Consider the following 23,211-nt stretch of genomic DNA (forward strand, 5'->3'; position numbering starts at 1 on the left):
ACATAGTCATGATCTTTTTCAATGGTTCAGCAGGAAAGTGGAGCCAAATGACCTGCTTCTGCTTTTATTTCTTACTTTCTGGTGTCAAAATAAGTTTCTTTTCCTCAAGATATCAAACTCTGATAGCCTCTCATCACTGAAATTATAGCTGAGACAGATCAAAGGACGAAAGTCAAGTGAGAAACAACTAATTGTTCAAATGTAGACTTCAGCATTATTACTAAATAAACTGAGATGGAATAAAATCTGTCATTATCTTATGATTTTCCAAACTGTACACTGGCATAAACCATAGCTTTTTAGTTTTACGGTAAGTATTTAAGAACAATACTTGTCGCGTGGCCAAGTGGTTAAGGCATTCGTCTAGTGATCTGAAAGTCACTAGTTCGAGCCTTGGCTGAGGCAGCGTGTTGTGCCCTTGAGCAAGGCACTTAACCACACATTGCTCTGCGACGACACCGGTGCCAAGCTGTATGGGTCATAATGCCTTTCCCTTGGACAACATCGGTGGCGTGGAGAGGGGAGACTTGCAGCATAGGCAACTGCCGGTCTTCCATACAACCTTGCCCAGGCCTGCGCCCTGGAAACCTTCCAAGGCGCAAATCCGTGGTCTCATGAGACTAACGGATGCCTATATTTAAGAACAAAGGAGATGAAAAGGGAAAGACCAATGGTGAGCAAACTGAGAAAGACAACAGTAAGAATTTGTAATTAGATAACGACAAATCCAGTGAAACCACTAGATCTTAATTCTTGTGCATTCCAGAAGTCGTAAATCATTTCATAGGCAATGACTACCTCTTGCAAAGAACAGGAACAGAATATCTTCAAAAAATTGCTCTGAATTAAAACTGAACACATCTGTATTCATTTTTTTTTCAATTTGCATACTTGCATGTAACTTGAACTATAAATTCCAGGAAAATTTTCATGCTATTACTTGGGTGGCATCTGGGATGGAAAATACAGATATTAATCAAAGAATCCTAGTGATAGAGTCATAGAACACTACAGTGCAAACCAGCCCTTCGGCCCATCTAAACCATGCCAATTCTGCCTGGTTCAATCAACCTGTACCCGGACAATAGCCCTCCATAACCATCCTATCCAGGTACAATGAAAGCACAGCAGCACTTCTACTTTCTTAGAGGTTTCCATAGATTCAGCATGTCATTTAAAACTGACAACCTTCTACAGTTCAATGGAAAATATATTGACAGGTTGCATCAAGGCCTGGTATGGAAACACATATGCCCTTGAATGGAAAAGCCTACAATAATGTAGTGGATACAGCAAAGTCCATCACGGGTAAAGTCCACCCCACCATTGATCACATCTACTGGGAGTGCTTACACAGGAAAACAGCATGCATTATCAAGGACCTCCACTATTCAGGCCATACTCTCTTCTCACTGCTGTCAATAAGGATGTACAGGAGCCTCAGTACCCACACCACCATGTTCAGGAACAATAATTACCCTTCAACCATCAGGATCTTGAACCAGAGGGGATAATTTCACTCATCCTAACACTGAACTGTCCCCAAAACTGTGGACTCACTTTCTCATGTTCTCAAAATTTATTGCTTATTTATTTAATATTATTTGTTTTATACCTTTACACAGTTTGTTGTCTTTTGTGGTCTTTCATTGATTTATTATGCTTCTTTGTGTTTGCTAAATGCCCACAAAAAATGAATCTCAGGGTTGCATATGGTGACATATATGCACTTTGCTGCTAAATTTACCGAACTTTGAAAATACTTTGACCTTTGAATCTATCCAAATTTCTCTTAAATGTTGAGATCTAACCCACATCCACCTCTTTCACTGGCAGCGTATTCCATATTCTCACCACTCTCTGAGTGACAAAATTCCCCTTCATGTTCCCCTTAAACATTCACCTTTCACCCTTAAACCACACCTCTAGTTTTAGTTTCACCCAACCTCACTGGGAAAAGTCTGCTTACATTTACTCTATCTATACCCCTCATAATTTTGTCTACCTCAATCAAATCTCCCCTCATTCTCCTACCATCTAGGGAATACCTTCAAATATCATATTCACTACTGATATCAGGTTCTCCAGCCTATAATTTCCCAGCTTATTCTTAAAGCCTTTCTTAAACAGCAGAACAATAAGGGGCTCTCCTAAGTTCACCTCACCCTTGGCTAAGGACATTTTAAATACCTCTGCCAGGGCCCCTGCAATTTCTGTACTTGCCTCCTACAAGATCTGAAGGAACACGCCAATAGGCCCTGGGGATTTATCCAACTTAATATGCTTCAAAACTACAAGCACCTCCTTTTCTGTAATCCATAAACTCATTGACTCTACTACTGTTTTGCCTCACTTCTGTAGACTGTCTGTCCCAAGTAAATACAGATGCAAAAAATCCATTTAACATCTCCTCCATATCTTTTGGCTCCATGCATATAAAACTGTTCTGATCTACAAGAGTACCAATTTTGTCACTTGCTATCCTTTAGCTCTTAATAGATCTGTAGCTGCCCTCAGGATCCTCCTTTACCTTGTCTACTAGAGCACCCTCATGCCTTCTTTTACTCTTCTGATTTCCTTCTCAAGTATTCCTTTGCACTTCTCATACTTAAGTACCTCGATCGTTCCTTGCTACCTATACCTGCTATGCACCTTCTTCTTCTTCTTAACCAGGGCTTCCATATCTCTAGAAAACCAAGTTTCCCAAAACCAGTTAGCCTTCCCTTTTATTCTGGCAGGAATATACAAACTCTGTATCTTCAAAATTTAATATTGAAGGTCTCTCACTTACTAAGCATTCCCTGACCAGAAAGTAACCTGTCCCACTACTCAATTGCCAGATCCTTTCTGATACCATTAAAATTGGCCTTTCTCCAATTTAGGATCTCAACCCAAAGATCAGACCTATACTTGCGCATAATTATCTTGAAACTAATGGCACTATAATCACTAGATCCAAAGTGTTCAGCTACACACATCTCTGTCACATACACTGTCTTGTTCCCTAATAGTGCCAAGTCTCCAATCCAAAAAGGTCCAAAATCAATTGTTCTGCTCCTCTTGTGTGATGATCAGCAGCATTGAACTTGGTAGAGCAGAATTATGGAAAATGGTTATAGGTAAGACACAGTGCATTCCAAGAAAAATTGGTGAATATTTACAGAAGAAACTTACAGCTTCTACAGTAAGAGTGGTTGAAAGAAAATATTTGGAATATTAAAGGGGTTTATTTAAAATATTATGAATATCCAGCATTTTGTTTTTAAATCAGTCGTAACTTACATGTCAAGATAGTAGCAAACAGGAAACAAACCAGCTTTGAGCTTACCTCACAAGGGAAAGGTAGAACATCTACACTGTGCAGCGGGAACCTTAGCAAGTGGTCTGGATCGATAGTGATCTCAGGAAATTAAATGAGTGGAAGTGACTGCCAGTGGAAAATTAAGAGTAAAGCTTTTTATTTAACTTTACTTCTTGATTCTAAAATGCTTTCAAATAAATGTTTTTGATATATGCATCTTTCAAAAGCCATTAAGCCCTAGGGCAAAGTCTAACCAGTTCTCAAAGCTACACAGACAAGCCTTGCACTATATCAGGCCTTAATCAGCTGGGAGCCAGACTTGCAATGTGCGCCATAAGCTCTTTATAAGATTCCAAACCAGGCATTTAATGAGTTTAGCCAAGGACTTAACAAGTAATAAGACAGCAAAATTGAGAAAAATCTATACCATACATAGAAAATTCAGAGAACAAAAATAATCAATAAATCCACAAGAGTAAAATGAGTTATTCAAATTACCTCAGAAGCTGTGGCTGGACAATATATAGTGCTTGATTGCCCGTTAGGCAGGTCCATACTTCCTATACCATCCAACACAGCAGTGCTAAGAAAAGTTCATGGTCAAGAAAAGCTCATGGTCCTGGTAAACAAAGAAAGAACAATTATTTTACAAGATTTTTTTCTTAACAAATGCTTCCTATTAAAGTATGTTTTCCTTTTCCTAACCTGAAGAACTACATGCAAATTAAATGTCTAAGCAATCAGCATAAACTTCTACATTCCTGCATCCTAATGTGAGAAAATAGCTAACAATTTTGAAATAATTCGTATGATCTGAAAGTTCATTCCCAATTATTACACACATTAAAAAAATTGGAAGGGATTTAATGGCAAACTACTGAACAGCAAACTATAAATTCCTAATTTTGAACTACTGTGGGCAGTGAAATTTTCTATCCAAATGTTTACATTAAAAAATGTACAATGTTTGGGCACATAAATGTCTCCCTATTTTCATGCTAGCAATGTTATTTAAAGGAGAAAATAAAGTCAGCATTGATGATGAAATTCACCATCTTCAGTGTTCGAGTATAGCCTTTGGCAAACTGAACAAAATAATATTTGAAGATCAAGAAATAAATCTGGGGGGACTTCTGGTGAGGCACGAAGCAAGATGGCAGCACAGCACTGAGCGCTGACATATAACCCTCCTTTTTCAAGTTCTTTAGGGCTCACCGACGGTCTTAATACAAGGTTGAGTTGGAGAAAGATCTAACTAAAGACATGACCTCAAAAAAAGATCCAAATTCAACCAGGAAACAAGATACCAGCAGACGACACCACGCTAGCGATTCATCCGAGGAAATAGCAAACAATGGCAACGGAGATGGAATCGCTGCAAGAAACGGTAGCCCACACGCTACAGGAGTCGCTGGAAAAGGCTCTCGACCCCATACAGAAGCATATGGCAGAGAATGGCAACATTCTCCGGTCGTTAAAAGGAGCAAGTGGAGATTCGTGTTTAAAAAAATTAGCACAGTCTTCAACAAAATAGAAAACATTCTCGTTTGCTTACGCAAGAATAAGAAAGTTACTAACTCCTGTCTCATGGAGGTGACTAAGATTATGGAAGAAGCTAAACGACTTGGAGGACAGATCCAGGAGAAACAATGTGCGGCTGGTCAACTTACCGACAGGCACTGAGGGTGACAATCCAAGAGGTTACCTCCAGGAGATGCTCCATAATTGGATTCCAGCGCTCAAGAATTCCCACAATACTCCTTTGGAGATCGATAGAGCACATAGGATCTTTTCCAACAACACCTCGAGACCGCGGACCATGGTTTTTAGCCTTCTATGGTACACTGACCGGCAGGCTATCCTGGAGGGCGCGAGGAAAGCCAAACCTACTCTCCCTGATGGCACCTAGCTGCAGTTCTTCACCAACTATAGCCCCGGCATGATGCAGGAACGGCAGGGATACAAGGAGATCCGCGCTAAGCTTCAACAGAAGGGGATCGACTCGTTCTTCATATAGCCGGCAATTTTGAGAGTGAATATCAAGGGCATGAAGATGTCATTTAACTCGGCAGAGGAAGCGAAAGAAGCTCTGAAATCATCAGTGCTGGGAGATATGGAAGACAACCCTGGGCAAAGTCCATATGCCCCTCGGGAGGAGATGGAACTGCATTAAGAGCTCGGACCAGCCTGTATGCGCAATCTAACAGGCACGGGCAAGTTAACGTCCTAGGTGTGAAGTTTTCTGGTTATTCTTTTATTGGAAAGTCATTCGTTGCACTTTTGTATTTAGTTAATTAAGGGGCTAATTTTTTTCTGAGTATTGCAGGTAAGAGTTTTAAGGTAATGGCTCAGTTAACTTGTTAGTACAAGGATAACATGGTAAGGTGATACAAGTCCGACTAGATTTATACTTTTTATCTTTTACTTTCTAAGGTGATATTCAATATACCCAAATGTCATACTTCATCAAGAACGAAGCTGAAAAACAGCAGTTTGTTCTGAATAACTTTAGTTATACATGTTCATTTCGGGTTATGTCTCCAGTAGACTTGTTTACGTTCCTGGGTGCCAGATAAGACATCACTGGCATCATCGCTAAGCAACAGTCTATTAAAGCAACAGTTTCTCACAAGAGAACTGTTGGGGTCTTGATTACGTGGTATATTATATTTGAGACAAAAATGGTTTTAATTATATAGGTTAATGGGTTTGTCCAGGTTTTTTTCCTTGTCTCTTTGATATGATTATCTGTGAGAACTGCTTTGCCTTTCTAATGTGTTGGTGCTAGAGGGGGGCAGTTATTGTTCAGTGTCTGACATTGTTAAGTGACACTCACAGATGTTACAAAGTAAAGGGTTGAATGTGAGGGGTAGTGGGAGGTGGGGTGGGAAGGGGGTAGCTCAAGGCTCCACCACCAACTAACAACAACAGATCCAGGGAAAGATGAGCAATACAGGTAAATTAGAAAATCTTAATATTGTATTATTTAATGTTAGAGGATTAAACTCTCCCTACAAGCGTTCAAAGGTTTTAGATTTCTTACACAGAAAGAAAATAGATATCGCGCTGTTACATGAAACACATCTTAAACCTAATGACATTCCCAGGGTTCAAAACCACTTTCATAAACCCGTTGTGGCATCAGCTGATAGTACTCATATGAAAGGAGTTATGATATTAATGAGACGTAGTATTAATGTATCAATTGAAAGGACTGGCGCAAATTTGATATCTAACTTAAAAGATCTTTTGTTAAAGCAGGAATGCTTTGTCTGTGTATGCACTACTATTCAGTTGGTTGGTGGAGTGGAGAGGGATGGGGTAGAGGGGGTGGAGGGGGATGGTGATGAAGGTTGGGGGGTGGCTGGGATAAACAGTCAAAATGTAATTGGCAACTGCTGTATTGAATGTAATTTGTTGGTGTTGCAATAAATTAGTAATAAAAAAAGAAATAAATCTGGCGAACAACTCTGTGTGCTGGACAACAGTGATACCTGCCCTCCACGTTTTGGATTATTTGCAGTAGCCACCTCAAGGCATTGGAAACATATGACTAATGTTCACTTGTTCAACAAAATACTCCAAATCCAGGATCCTCCATAAAAACGTGTAAGCAAACAAATTACTGCCCTTTCCTGGAGCATCATTTCCAGCATTGGAGCTCTTAGTTACGCTCATTTAGCTTGTTTTGGGCAGGCCTTGATGTTCACATGTCCTTCACCAGAATCATGAAACAGACTATTCTGACTTCTCTCATAGCAAGGGATTACCAGGTACACCAAAGAAAAGATGAAAGAATGTTTCAATACCACATTCTAAAACTTGCAACATACCACAACACACCTGCAAATCCTTGCTGATGGTAATCTGAAGTCATAAATATGGAAACAGAGAAACTCTGCACAATGTCTTCACCAGATAAAAACTATATACTAAATCTGGAACAAAAGAAAATCTGCCGATGATGGGAATCCAGCAACACGCACAAAATGCTGGAGGAACTCAGCAGGCCAGGCAGCATCTATGGAAATGAGTACAGGCCAACGCCCTTCAGCAGGACTGGCAACATGGAACAACTTCTCTCAAATTTAGCCTCCTTTTTTGTGACAATAGTCATGAAAATCCAGGTCATGATGAACCATACAATATCAAAGCTATGTAATATTATTTCTTGTGGGTCAAATAACTTCTTTTTGAAATGCATTAATGAAAATTTTTCACCACCTAACACAAGCACAATAATATGTACTTATTTTTTCCCTCCACTATAAATAAGATTGATTAATGTACAGTCCTTGATTATGTACAAAATGGATATGAAACAGAAGTACAGTTTGTCTTTCCTGGTTGTTTTATCTCCTACTTACAACAAATTTCTAAACCATGCTCCATAATAACTTTTCTCCCTACGAATCAAATCGTTCATGTTGATATTTTTATCCATCTACACTCATCCAACTTGCCCACATTAGGACGTTATCCTTCCTTGCTGTAACCTGGCAACAATCTTGAAATACAAAATATTGTACCAACTATTTGTGATCAGTAAACACAAAACATTGCAATTTATTTTAAAGACAGATGGAAAGATATATCGTTTTTTCCATTTTTTTTAGATTATGAGAACACTCAGTCCTCTTTTATTGTCATTTAGAAATGCATACATGCATTAAGAAATGATACAATGTTTCTCCGGAGTAATATCACAGAAAACAGGACAGACCGAAGACTAACACTGACAGAACCACATAATTATAACATATAGTGACAGCAGTGCAAAGTAATACCGTAATTTGATGAAGAACATACCATGGGCACAGTAAAAAAAAGTCTCAAAGTCCCGAGTCAATCAACTCCTGAGTCCCCAATAGCGGCGGCAAAAGGGAGAAACTCCCTGCCATTAACCTCCAGGCACCGTCAACTTGCCGATACCTTGGAAGCAGCCGACCACAGCCGACACTGAGTCCATCAGTCCGAAAACTTTGAGCTTCCGACCAGCCTCTCTGATACAGCCTCCCGAGCGCCTTCGACCTCTCCTCGGCCGAGGATTTCGGGGCCTTCAGCTCCGGAGATTCCGGTTACCACACAGTAGCTGCAGCAGCGAAGCGGGCATTTCAGAAGTTTTCCAGATGTTCCTCTGTGTTCTCACATCTGTCTCCATCAAATCAGAATTGTGCACGGTCCCCTACTTAACAGATAACAGATATTCATCACTGAAGTGGCCGCGCGCGCTGCCGTCACGCCACCATCTTCTCCCCCCTCCCGGGAGGACTCCCTCTGAGTATGAAATAAATTTCTAACAAACCAGCATGATAAATGTACATACATATATCCACTGGAGGCCACAACTACACATCATGCTTGCTGTAATTTCATAAATAAAAAAGTTAATACACAAGCAGTATACTGTTGTATACGTAACAAGGAACTAATTAATTTCTGCCTCTGAATCTAAGTACCAAAATTTAGAATTACGACATTCAAGTTAAAACTGAAGTATTAGCAATTTAAAGTACTACTTGCTCAATACATTAAACTAATTATCAGATTGGATCACCAATCAGTTATAGATATAGAACAGAACCAGACCTTTAGGCCCACTAAATCCATGCTGATTATCAAATCATAGTCATAGTCATACTTTATTGGTCCCGGGGGAAATTGCTTTTCGTTACAGTTGCACCATAAATAATAAATAGTAATAAAACTATAAATAGTTAAATAGTAATATGTAAATTATGCCAGGAAATAAGTCCAGGACCAGCCTATTGGCTCAGGTGTCTGACCCTCCAAGGGAGGAGTTGTAAAGTTTGATGGCCACAGGCAGGAATGACTTCCTATGACGCTCTGTGTTGCATCTCGGTGGAATGAGTCTCTGGCTGAATGTACTCCTGTGCCCACCCAGTATATTATGTAGTGGATGGGAGACATTGTCCAAGATGGCATGCAACTTGGACAGAGTCCAGTTCCATCCCCACAACATTACTGGCCTTACGAATGAGTTTGTTGATTCTGTTGGTGTCTGCTACCCTCAGCCTGCTGCCTCCGCACACAACAGCAAACATGATAGCACTGGCCACCACAGACTCATAGAACATCCTCAGCATCGTCCAGCAGGTGTTAAAGGACCTCAGTCTCAGGAAATAGAGACCGCTCTGACCCTTCTTGTAGACAGCCTCAGTGTTCTTTGACCAGTCCAGTTTATTGTCAATTCGTATCCCCAGGTATTTGTAATCCTCCACCATGTCCACACTGACCCCCTGGATGGAAACAGGCGTCACTGGTACCTTAGCTCTCCTCAGGTCTGCCATCAGCTCCTTAGTCTTTTTCACATTAAGCTGCAGATAATTCTGCTCACACCATGTGACAAAGTTTCCTACTGTAGCCCTGTACTCAGCCTCATCTCCCTTGTTGATGCATCCAACTATGGCAGAGTCATCAGAAAACTTCTGAAGATGACAAGACTCTGTGCAGTAGTTGAAGTCCGAGGTGTAAATGGTGAAGAGAAAGGGAGACAAGACAGTCCCCTGTGGAGCCCCAGTGCTGCTGATCACTCTGTCGGACACAGTGTTGCAAGCACACGTATTGTGGTCTGCCAGTCAATCATCCATTTTCACACTAATTTTACCCTAATCCATTTTATTCACTCCACATTCCCATCAATCCCCTCCAAGATTCTCCCACTGATCCATGCAGAGGTCAATTAACCTACTGACCACCTGATTTAAGGATGTGGGAGGAAATCAATACATCAAGCAGAAACCACAAACAGAACGAATGTGCAAACTCCACGCAAGCAGCACTGGAGGTCAATCCTCAATTCTATGCTGTAGTCTATGAACTTACAAGTTACAGTTTTAATAATAAGTTTTTAAACAAAGATATCAGCAAATTGTAGGAAACATGAAATCAGCCTATCTCCAAAATTTTACAAAAGAAGAAACACAAAAAGTATCCTGTGAAATATTTCAAATATTACATATTACATAACAAATCAGATTACCAGCAAATAATATAGATAATATTTTCAACAAAGTTCTGATTTCTTTTAAATTGTGTAGAAATTCTGCATGGAAAATTATCAAAAACTTAAGAAATATTTCAATGACAAAAAGGCTTGAAAATCTCATGTAAATTAGAAAGGTGGACGGAAAACAGCAACCTCACTGTGGGTCTTGACAACAAACGAACGACAAATAAAAATAGCTGGATGTCGAGTCAGTGAATTTTCCCTCAACAATCTCTCAAACACTGCAGGATTGTTCAATCATAGCAGTAGAATTCAGGGTTCGTGCACTCAAGTGTTTGCCCAAAATGGATAATTGTTAGTTTTATGATAGCACAACAAAGCTGTTTAACAACAGTAACTCCGATCATAATATGGTGGTTTTATCAGATATTCTTTAAGTGTACTTCTCCAATTAGGAAGCAGCACACATAAAATGTTGGAGGAATGTCTCAGCCCGAAACATAGGCTGTACTTCTTCCCCACAGATGCTGCCTGGCCTGCTGAATTCCTCAAGCATTGAGTTTCCAGCATCTGCAGATTTTCTTTTGTTTGTGATTTAATTAGAAAGCAGACTCGTTTAGAGTATAAGCATACAAAGCTGAGTAAAGATGCTGCATAGTTCGTTTCACAGTCAACAAGTGAATAGTTTGGCACACAGTCAACCTGTGCACCAAAGCTCAATTACTACAATACAGTTATAAGAACATAATTTGAATTATTTCCACATAGACAAAAGAAATATTTCTAAACTTCCTCCATAGATTAAGAGAAAGTTATCTTCTCAGTTTGATTGTCTTTCATTTTAAGAAAAGTTGCTTTGACATTCACTGCCTCTTATGATGTGTATGGAACTTAGCCAAAGTTTTGTTTTCTTGTTTTGTCTCAAAACATAGAGAAATCCTCCAACTCCATGTAGAGGTTAGCTGGCTGCTTGGATGAACTGAACTGTCTCCTTCCCACTCTTGGATTTCCAGTATTTGGCTCAAAGGTTTCCACAAGGCTTTCAACCTATGTGTTTGAGGAAGATGTCCAATCTATGAGAGTTCCCTTTAAAACACTGGGTTCAACTTACTTGCCAGACAAAATAGTAAAAAAGCCCAAAATAGAGGTATTTTTGATAAACCATTTGTGTTTTTGTTAAACCATTTATATTTTTCTATCAGATAATTCAGCAGATTAAATATTTGTAAAAATCAATTTTCTAAAAACCAAATAGCTCGGAGCTAAGATTATGTTTATTTTAAAAGCAACTCTGAATGAATTCAAGAGGAAAATTTTTAATCACCTTAATGTGAACAGTCTCAGAATCATGTTTCCTTTCTTTGTAATCTGTTATAATTTTCTACTATAGAGATTTAATTGAAAAATATATAGAAAAACTTGCAATGTTAATTTTGGCAACATCAACAAAGCATGATACAGCAATGAAAATACAGTATACCTCAGTTTTCAATATAGGGGTCTTCAAAAAAAATTAACTCTACAAATAGAAGAAACTCAAAAGAATGAATATAATTTCAAGATAAGAGACTGATCATTTAAAACCAAAGCACTTTGAAACTTCTACTCACATAAACTGATGAACCGCTGAAATTTTCTGTCTCAGAGTAGGAGGCTAGCTAAAAAAGTCTACCTAAAGTGTACAGACATCCCACCCTGCAAAAACTCATTTCAGGGAGGTAGCACCATCAATTTGCGAGAGACTCCCAGAAATTCCAGGAGAGGTGGGATGTCTGCAATAGAGTAGCTCCTCAGCAGCTAGCCAGCTAGTTTAAATAACGTTAGCTATGCTAATGAACGAATGTCACCTGTTAAACTCACCTCAACATGCCTTTTACAATCTTAACCCACCATGGGCAATAGAAAAGTCACTGTTGCAAACAGTGCAGCGAGCAACACTGTCATTATTTTTGACCCCTATTAGGCAGGGGTACACTTTAGTGTAGTCTGGGGTGACGTACGTTTTATATTTTCTTTTTTTGGAACACTCTGCTGAGGTGCTCTCTCTTGCTCTCAAAAAAAATCGATTTCCGGGATATTGTATATAATTTGCAGGCATCAGGGAGCCACTATCAATATGGAGAAGACTCCCAGAATTTCTGGGAGAGGTGGGATGTCTGAGTGTAAGCAGTTTTTTTTCCCAAGACATGGAGAATTCAGGTAGCATGGTGGCATAGTGGTTAATGCAACAGTATTATAGTGCCAGGGAACTAGTTTTAATTCCCATCACTGTCTATAAGGAGACTGTACTTCCCCGCATGACTGCATGGATTTATGGATTTCCTCCAGGTGCTCTGGTTTGTTTATACATTTCAACAAAAAAAAATGCCTTAATAGGTTAATTGGTCACATGGGTATAACTGAACAAAGCAGGCTCATTAGGCCAGAAGTGCCTATTACTTGCTGTATCACTAAATAAATAAATTGAGGGCTATAAAGATCTGATTCAGGAAGGGAGCTGAGACCTGAAGTAGATGCATGGTAGTGATGTCTAAAGGTTTAGATCACATGAGATCAGGGAGAGGGAGCTAACAGGATTCATACTTGGCTCTGTGGTAGGAAAAAGAGGGTGATGGTGGAAGGTTGTTACTAGTACTGCAGGGCCTGGTGCTGGAACCTTTGTTTATTATTTACACAAATATTCCACATGAGATTGCACAAGGCATGATTGGTAGGTTTGGAGATGATGCTAAAATAGGCAGCAATGCAAAAAGTGAAGAAAGCTATTAAAAGAGGAATCTTGAACAGCTAGCTAAGAGGGCTGAGGAATAGCAAATAGCTTTCAATTCAGATTAAGTGTAAGGTGTATTTGGGAAGTCAAACATGGGGATGACATTTAGTGAATGGAAGGGCCCTGGGTGTGTTGTAGAGCAGAGGGATAAAAGGATAAGAGTACATGATTTCCTGAAAGCGGCTTCACAGTAGACAGGGTGGTAAAGGTAGATTTTAGCATGCTGGCCTTCATCAGTCAAAGCATTGAGAGTTTAGGTGTTAGAGTATTATGCTGCAATTGTAAAAGAGGCTAGTGAAGCCATATGGAGAATTATGTACTGCTTTGACAATCCTGTTTTCGGAAAAATATCATTAAGCTGAAAAGAATGCGATAATTTACAAGAATTTTGCCAAGGTTCAAGGACTTGAGTTACAGGGAGAAGTTGGACAGACTACAATTTTATTCCTTCAAACGTAGGAGACGGAAGGGTGACCCTGTAAATGACTTTTACGACCATGCATGACTATGGTTGCACAGTTAAGGTGAATGGATATAGTCTATTTCCCAGGAAAGGGGAAATAATAACTAGAGGGCATAGGCTTCAGGTTGGAGGGAAACGATTTCAAAGCGACCCCAGAGGCAACTTCATCATCTAGAAAATGATGCAAAAATGGGGCGAGCTACCAGAGAAAGTAGTCAAGTCAAGTAAAATAACAACACTTAAATGATAATTTGGGTAAGTACATGGATAGGAAAGGTTTGGAAATATATGGGCCAAGCACAGGCAAATGAGACAAGGTGGGCACCTTGGCTGGCATGGTTGAGTTGGGCCAAAAGGCTTGTTTCCACGCTATGTTACTCTGTGATTCTAGATCAGTCATGATCACAATAAATGGACAGGCAAGCCTGAAGGGCCAAATAGCCTTCTCCTGTTCTGAAGTATGTTCTTGATCTTAAAGTTCTATGCACTACAAGAAATAATTGCCAGGTTCCACTTTGGATGTCCCAAAATAATGCAGCAAACTAATAAACTAGCACAGTAAAACAGAGCCAAAAATCTATCTCTCATCACCAAGTAGTCAGATAAAAATAACAGTGGTTCTCAACATAAACTATTAATGAAGCAATGAAAAATATTTGTCATCCACTCTCTTCTGCTCAAAATCGTGTTGTTCATGCAAGAAAAAAATAAATGTGAACCATGATATGAATACTGTTGGAAATGTTTAAATTTTTAAAATTCATTTCCATAGCCCCCAAGGTTAAAAACTGATTAAAACAGTTTCTGTTGGGTTCATGAGAATTCACTGATGTGGCTGTAAAATTATTTGTCCGCTTTCAATAACCCTGAGCTTTCAGGGAAAGCATGGATAGGAAAGAGATGAGCATTTGTGAGGAAATTCGAGTAAAAACACTTAACATCCAGCTTATGTAACATTTCAACAACATAAAAATACAAAAGCAAGCTAGGGACAAGGCAAAACATTTTGTTGAATTGCAACCTAAACTCTCAAGGAAAAAAAAAATTGCAGATTCTACAAATTGAAAATAAAAACTGAAGGAATTGCAAATACTCAGCAGATCAGACTGCATCTATGAAAAGAAAAAAATATTTTACTGTTTCAGATCAAAGGTCCTTCATCAGAACTGAAAAGGAAACCAAAAATAACTTAGAACAAACAAAAAGAATGTAGGACACGGGGACCACGAAGGGTCTCGGCCCGAAACGTCGACTGTACCTCTTCCTACAGATGCTGCCTGGCCTGCTGTGTTCACCAGCAACTTTGATGTGTGCTGTTAAGAGAATGTAGGACTTGGGATACACTGAGCTGGGTGACATGCCCAGCTGGTTAGGATTGGCAAGTTCTCTACTTCCAGGAAAAGAGGGGAAATAAAAGCAAACAAACTGAACTAACAACACAGAAAAATAACTGGTACTGAGAGAGAAAAATCAATTTATGGAATTTCATTAATTCAGTACTGAATCTTAAAGGCTACAGTGTGCCCAGAGGGAATCTGTTCCTGAAGCATGCCTTGAGCCTTACTGTATCGGCACAGAAAACCACAGACCAACAGGTCAGGATGGGAGTGAGATGAAAATTTCAAGTGACAAGAACAAAGAGGTTACAGAAGTATTTGCATATATAAAATGAATATTGTCAAGACAATTTGTAAAGTATCCAGCACAACAAATAACTTCAATAGTAAAAAGAGCACGAAAGATAATAAATGGATGAATGCAAATCATCCTTTAAAATAATCTGTATATTTTATGGCCTTATCCTACATTATGTCTTTAAAATAATATCTGCAGAACTTTTAATGAAGTTCAGCTTATTTACAATCAATAGTTATTCATGGTTGAAATTATAAAACATACTATATATTTAGAGAGAATATAGGAGGTCCGTAAGTCAGAGTCCACCATGATCTTCTGGAGCAACTGATTGCAATTTTAATTCCACTTTCTATTCCATACCAACATGTCTGTGCCCAGCCCTTTTTAGTACCAAGGTGTGGTTAAACACAAACAAAAGGAAGAACACCTCATACTTCACTTGGGTAGTCTAGAACCAAAGACATGAACTCCGAATTCCCCCTTTTCATGTCACTGCTCCTCTTTGACCCTTTTTCTTTCTCTCCTTCTAATCTACCTAGTTCCTCCTACACCCATCCCAGCTTTGTTTCTTTTCCTTCTTACACCCATTCCATCTGACTATTGCCCACATACTCCTTTCACTGTGTCCTCTCTCTCTCTACAGAACACCCCACCTCCCCCATTTAATTCCATGATCTCTCTTTTTTTCCTATCAGATTCCATTATCTGCAACCCTTTGTCACTTCCACCTCCCATCTCCCAGTACAAACACACATGCCCACATTAAATTAAATAAGTCATGCCAAAAGGAGGAAAAATAATGGACAATGGGTTCATTGTCAATTCACACATTTCAACTTTTCCTTTGTCTGTCAGCCTATCACCCATCCTCACCGGGATTCACTTGTTATTTGTCAGCTCTTGCTTGATTCCCTTTGAGATGAATGGTCTTGATCCAAAGCGCAAAGTGCTGATTATCCATTTCACTCCATAGCTGCTGCCTGATCCGCTGAGTTACTCCAGCATTTTGTTTGTGAACATAAAACACTATTGATTTGCCAAACCTGTGCTTTATAGAAGTTCTCCATAATTTCCATACTTTTGTACTCATTACTTCAATTTACGAAGTTCAGATCCGATATGCTTTGGTGACTACTCTCCTGATATGTCCTGGCATATTCAAAGATCTATGAACATGAATCGCATGCAGCTATGCTCCTGCAAATATTAATTCCTTATTGTCTCACCACATCTCTTCTGCCAAAACATGTTACCTCACACTTCTCCATATTAAATTACACCTGCCTTCTGTTTGACCACATATGTTTTGTAGCAGTTGATTAGTAACATCCTCTCTGCCACAACTCTAAATCTAATATCAATGGCAATGTAATTAATTTTATGTGTTTTCTCATCTATTTGTATATAGCTCTTCCCCAGTTACTAAATGTGTACTTAAAACAAGCTTTGCTGCAACGTTTTGATTGTGATTTGCTAACAAAGTTATAATTTGTGACAAAGGGTAAAAAATATTTTATACATCTTCCATAATACTACTGCATAATCAGAACCTCCAAACATCAGTTTATAAGATATCAGCATTCCATGTCTGAGGATAAGCAATACTCTGACAATTTTTTTCAACTTCCATCCAGTGAATATGGCAGTCAGATGCCCAGCAGCAATTTTGCAATAATCTCAGCAAAGCAAAGATACAATGATGGAAATGAAATTGAAAATTATTTAAACTGGGCCGGCTGGTGGCGCAATGACATCGGCGCCAGACCCGGGAGTGGAGGTTCCCGGGTTCAAAACCAGTTGGGTCCGCTCCCAAGTATGCTTTCCATCTGTGCCAGGTTGAGCATCGAGATCATAACTCAACCTCGTAAAATGAAAAGAGAAAAATACTGTGAAAATGTCTATGTGAGGAGTGGCGTGTCACGCAGTCTCTCTCTCTCTCTCTCACTCTGCACCTTGTAAATCCATGAAAAAGACAACTTCTCGGACGCACGCACGCACACAGGCACACGCAAAAAAAAAAGAAAGAAAGAAAATTATTTAAACTGAATCCATCAGTTAACGCTTGGGCATTTGGCATGACAGAACCAACTATCATTATGACTGAGAAAAGTAAAAAAATCAAGTTGAAAATTGAACAAATTTCAGTATTGCTTATGAAACTGGATACTGAAGGAGATGGAAAAAGAACACAAAACAATGACTCAAGGATTAAAATAGCCACTGTCCTTCTTCTCAAACATGATTTAAAAGAAATATCATATGAGATGTTCTTAACAAGCAGCAGTAAGGTGATAAGGGCAGCCAAATAAAATCATATTGCTCACCAGAACAGACTTAATAGTTTTCAAACATTATAAATGTCCATTTGATTAAGATGACAGAAGTTGTTATCGCAGATATTTCAGCACTGTAATTAACATCGAAAATAACCTGGTTCCCCAGTAGGTCAGACAGATATTGACTGCAATGACATAGAAGTAGTTGAGGAGTTCTTACTTCACATGTTGAGGAGCTTATTAATGAGGACATTTAAGAGCTAATGAAGGAGCAGGTAGCAGCTGAGTTTGCTGAAAAGTTGGGAGCCTTCAATAAAAGTTTGTGTGAAAATGTTAAAGGATTTGTTTTCTAAAACAGAAGAGATTTCTGCAAATCCCAAAATACAATGTAGCATTAAGTAGTCCATAGCATTGAATTAAATGTTGCTTCTGCGAGCCTTCTGAAGAAAAGCTGCTAAAAATTAGCATTGTCATGGCATTGGTGTTAATTCATCAACTTCCACCTCCAATGGTACCTACCACATGTGTGTCATCCAATAAACCCAATCCAGAGCCAACTATCTCAGTCACCTTTCTTCTACCCCACTAACACCAAAAGCATGTTCTGTCCATCTCTCACATCACTATCTTCTGCAGAACCATTTAATTTCATCCTCTCTTTGACTTCTAAATGTAATAGAAAAATTACACTATACACTTTTTTAAATTCAGACAATTAAATATCTTAGTGATTGTTACATAGTTTGATTTTTCAAAAAAAATAGAACGTGTCCTCTGATTGTATGAATCTTGCCATAATGTAAGCATTCTTTAGGAATGTTAGTCCTTGTTAAGCATTAGTGCTGGTACTGACTAAATGTATATCTACACCTTTCCTCAAACCTTCTTTAAATATTTCTATGTTCTATATTTAAGAGACTACTAGACAGGTATATGGAGGAATTTAAGGTGGGGGGTTATATGGGAGGCAGGGTTTAAGGGTCAGCACAACATTGTGGCCAAGGGGCCTGTACCGTGCTGTACCGTTCTATGTTCTATGTTCTTCAAAAGTCTTAGCTTGATCTGTCAGGTAACTGCCCCTGTCAATTCACATGGTCACTAGTAACCAATCAATGCAAACAAATTATTTATGCTAAATTTGCTAATACAAGGTCTGTAGTTACACTACATACTCAAAAATGTGCTATTAAGATGTTCCACTGCTCACAGCTATAGAAGTATACAGTAAAGAAAAATGCCCTTCAGCCTACCGCGTTCACACCAACCAGCAATCTCCCATTTACGTTAATCCCCAGCTATCCCATTTTCAAAATTCTCCCTTCATCATCATCAACAATTCCTTAGACTATGCTATTCACCAACAAATTCGTAGCAATTTCACTGTATAATTAAACTACAAAGCAGCTAGTTTTTGCAATGTGGGATGAAATCAAAACACCTCACAGAAACCTACATAGACACAGAGAGAACAGGCAATCACACAGATTGCACCCAAGGTCAGGATTGAAGCCAAGTCTCTGGCACTGTGAAGCAGTGGCTCTACTAGCTTTGCAACTGTCCACCCACTTTACCAAATGACCCTTCAGCGATCATGCCCAATTTATTTGGTAGACTTCCTTTTGCAATTAATTCTTAATACTTCAAATTGGATTTTCTGTTATTATTTGGAATACCACTGTTTTACTGCCAGCACTCAGTGATCAGAATTCAGTTCCCACCACTGTCTATAAGGAGTTGTACATTCTTCCCATGACTCCATGGACTTCCTCAGGGTGCTCCAGTTTCCTCTCACATTCCAAAGACATATGGTTTAGAGTTAGTAAGTTGTGGGCATGCTATGACAGCACCGGAAGCATGTCAGCACTTGTGTGCTGCCCCCAGCATATCCTCAAACAGGTTGATCATTGACACAAACAATGCATTTCACTCTATGTTATGAAGTTTTGATATACATGTGACAAATAAAGCTAATCTCATCTCATTAAACCCTGTGCTGTTCCCTAGTAATTTAATAGAAATTCCCTTGTCTTTCGATCTTTGAGCCCAGGTCAAAATGAACAACATCCCTAAGAAGACTGGAGGCGGAGTTAAGACGGCGCTAAATGGCGACTCCTTTGCTTGCATCTTTGGAAACAGCTCTATTTCCATCTTTAATATCTTTATTTTTCCCTTTCAGGGTTCTTTCGAAGACCCTGACTTGGAGTTACACACAGACTTCGGTTCTTTGCAGGAATGGGACCTGTTCTCGGGGTTTCAGGACCGGCTGATGTTTGGCACACCAAGGGTTCAGCCCAAGTGTTTGGAAGCCTAAGATTTCGGGGCTCTGGAGACGGACAGATTGAGGGTCGGTGTCACGGCAGGAGACTCGTGTGTTGTCGGGGCGACTGGTAAATCTTTTGCTGTGTGCCCGAAGACCCGAGATCTTTGCCACCTTCGGGCACAGAGCTCGAGAAAAAGCGACAAAACGGACTTTGTAACATCATAAACCAGTGGGTTGTTGTTATGTCTCCCGCCCGCTGTGAAAATGGGGGACACCTCCCCCTCCCTCGCCAGGGAGGGAGAGAACCTGTGGGTTGCCAAATGCCGGATGAAATGCGATAGTCTTTGGGGTAAATGCAAGGTCTATGTCTTTGCTATCGCTTAGCTCACACCTGTGCTCAGTAACAGGTGTGCTTTTTTTTGATGGGGGTTATCGTGGCCTTGCTCCCGCTTACATGCGGGGGGGAGCTGGGGGGGACTTTGGGGTTTGCACGTTTAACTTTCACTCATTCTTTGGGGTACTTCTCTGTTTTTGTGGATGTTTTGCGAAGAAAAAGCATTTCAGAATGTATATTGTATACATCTCTCTGACATTAAATTGAAACCTTTGAAGAATACAAATTTATCAAAGAATAGTAGGAGGGATAACTCTCCCAACTAATACTAAGAAGGATAACTCTCCATCAATAACTGAAGGCTTTTTTCTAAAAAAAACAAGACTATGCTTATAAAGTGGTTATAAATTCCCCTGGAAGCCTTTTCCACTCAGTTCACTTTGTTTAGCTGAGCAGCGCATTTTCAGAGGAAGGTTGTATGATAACTAAACAAACTTATTATAAAGTTGGACAAGAGCACAAATGTTTACATGGCTTTGCATGTATGGAGTGTAAATGAAGGTTGTAATCCTGATAATTCGAGACTGTCAAGTCAGGAGGAAACAAAGACTTGGACACGGCTTTAGCAATTAACAAACTCAGATGGAGTAAAGTCAAACAGAAGAGGAAGAAAATGGCAATGTTAGTAATGACATAAACATGACTTGAAGCTCTTCCTGGGATTAATCATGATACTAGGAAAGTCAAGAGAAACCTTGTCCATTCTTGATTTGATCTCCTGTGACTTGATCCCATGTGACAGAAATAAAGGGGAACTTTGTTTAAAAAAACAATGATAACAATGAAACAATTATGTCTTAACATAAATAACTTCATAAACAGCTTTAAGTAGGAACAAGGACAAGCCAAGAAAGTAACATCCATTTTGCCAAACAAGGGATGATTATTTAAATTGTCTTTGGAATATTTAAGTTTCTTTCAGTGAGCAAAATTCAGTAATAAATGAGCAGATTTCCTACAGGTAATGTAAGCAAACCACCATCATGAACAGGAAAAAAACATGAACTTTAAAAAGGAGATCATTTACCTATAAACAAATACCAGCAGCCAGAGTTAACTCTTCCTCAAGTTTACAATGCCTTACATAATTAAAAAGATATTCAACTGGGAACATACATTTCATACTTTTATTGTTTTTAAAAAGGTACTTTTGGTTTGCTGATCTTTACCTTTTATCAACTCAGTGAAACACCCTCAGAATCAGAATCAAGTTTATTATCACTGGCATGTGTCGTGAAATTTGTTAACCTAGCAGCAGCAGTTCAATGCAATACATAATATAGAAAAAGAAAAAATAATCAATTACAGTATATGTATATCAAATAGATTAAAAATCATGTAAAAAAAGAAATAACATATATTTAAAAATGAGGTAGTGTTCATGGGTTCAATGATCATTTAGGAATCGGATGGCAGAGGAGAAGTTGTTCTTCCTGAATCGCTGAGTGTGTGCCTTCGGGCTTCTGTACCTCCCGCCTGATAGTAACAGTGAGACAAGGGCATGCCCTGGGTGCTGGGGGTTCTTAATAATGGACGCTGCCTTTCTGAGACACTGCTCCTTGAAGATGTGCTGGGTACTTTGTAAGCTAGTATCCAAGGTGGAGCTGACTAAATTTACAACCCTCTGCAGTGTTATAAAGTTGCTCAGATTGAAAATAACCAAACCTTAATCAACAATGTCAAAGTTAAAGTACATGACCATTACAGACTGGAGTGCAGGGAATCAAAGAATAAAGGATTTAAATAAACAATGACACACAGAAAATCCAGAAAGTAAACCCCATTATCAAACATTATCTTAAATATGAGTAGAGATTGAAGAAAAGAATGCTTTGCAATCTGGAAAGTAGTTGTACATTAGGAAGGTACATTAGATATTTTAAGAAGTACATTAAATATTTAAACTTTTGAACGCTTGGATTTAATGTACCATTCAATTCCAAAAGTTTAAAGTGAGCTGCAAGTTCAAACATAAAAAGGTAATATTCGAATTGATACTAAAAGATGCAATAGATTAGATTTTCAAAACAACGAATTTATGAAACTGGACTCTGCATAACGATGAATTTCAGGACAGTGTACATACACCAGAGGGGTTGCATTCTAGAACTGTCTGTGTTGTTATTGTTTTGAAACCCAAATCCTGGATAAAAATTTACAAAATGTGTTACTTTTTATTTTTTTTAAATCATATAAATTCTATAAAAGCAACTTCTTATTCCATATTAATTTTTAGTAGTGATTTCTCTGAATTCTGTCTGAGTGAATTTCCATTACCAAACTGCTACAACATGGGGGTATACTATTCTAGATGAATGATTATTATCATTACCTTGTAAAAAATAAACAGGGAAATCCTGAGACAGTGAGAAGACTTAAAGAAAGATAAAACATCTGTATTCTTATTAAGAGAACTTCAGAAGTTTCTGTAAATTCTAGATTAATGGTTAAAAGAAGACAAATTTAGAGATTATTTATCAAGTACTCCACATCCAAAACCCACAATGCAAATGAGTCCTTTACTACTTTAAAACATCAAGAATCAAAACAACCTTAACTCTGAGCTAGATGCTTATAAATAGTGATTTTTATTAATAGATTGAAGCAAAACATTAACTAAACATGTAAATTCCATTTGATCAAACCTAATAAAAGTAGATTGTTGCATAATATAGATTAGATTATGAGGTGTCACAGTCCTCTTTTATTGTCATTTAGTAATGCATGCATTAAGAAATGATACAATGTTTTCCCAGAATAATATCACAGAAACAGAAACACATGACAAACCAACTTAAAAACTGGCAAAAACCACATAATTATAACATATAGTTACAACAGTGCAAAGCAATACCATAATTTGACAAGAACAGACCATGGGCATGGTAAAAGTCTCAAAGTCTCTTGAAAGTCCCATCATCTCACACAGACCGTGAACCTCCAGCGCCGCAAACTTGCTGTTGCAGCATCCTGGAAGCATCTGACCACAGCCCGACTCCGAGTCTGTCCAAAAACTCCGAGCCTCTGACTAGCTCTCTGACACCGAGCACCGAGCACCATCTCTGCCGAGCACTTCGACCTCTGCCCTGGCAACAGGCAATAGGCAAAGCCGAGGATTTGGGGCCTTCCCCTCCGGAGA

At 38.9% G+C, this 23,211-nt stretch overlaps 1 protein-coding gene across 8 annotated transcripts in view; it reads right to left on the reverse strand.

The window, feature by feature from the left end:
* Positions 1-23,211, reverse strand: part of ralgps2 (Ral GEF with PH domain and SH3 binding motif 2) — a 566,060-nt gene that overhangs the window by 452,675 nt on the left and 90,174 nt on the right. For 7 of the 8 annotated variants that reach the window (XM_063063724.1, XM_063063722.1, XM_063063726.1 and 4 more), the window contains one exon: positions 3,800-3,920. In XM_063063724.1, coding sequence (XP_062919794.1) covers positions 3,800-3,856 — 57 coding nt within the window. In that variant the 5' untranslated portion in view covers positions 3,857-3,920. Of the gene's footprint in view, positions 1-3,799; positions 3,921-8,233; positions 8,487-23,211 lie in introns of all 8 variants that reach the window. The other variant, XM_063063719.1, reaches the window with a different exon arrangement.

The sequence above is a fragment of the Mobula hypostoma genome, chromosome 12 (genome assembly GCF_963921235.1).
Source record: "Mobula hypostoma chromosome 12, sMobHyp1.1, whole genome shotgun sequence".
Taxonomy (NCBI): Eukaryota; Metazoa; Chordata; class Chondrichthyes; order Myliobatiformes; family Myliobatidae; genus Mobula; species Mobula hypostoma.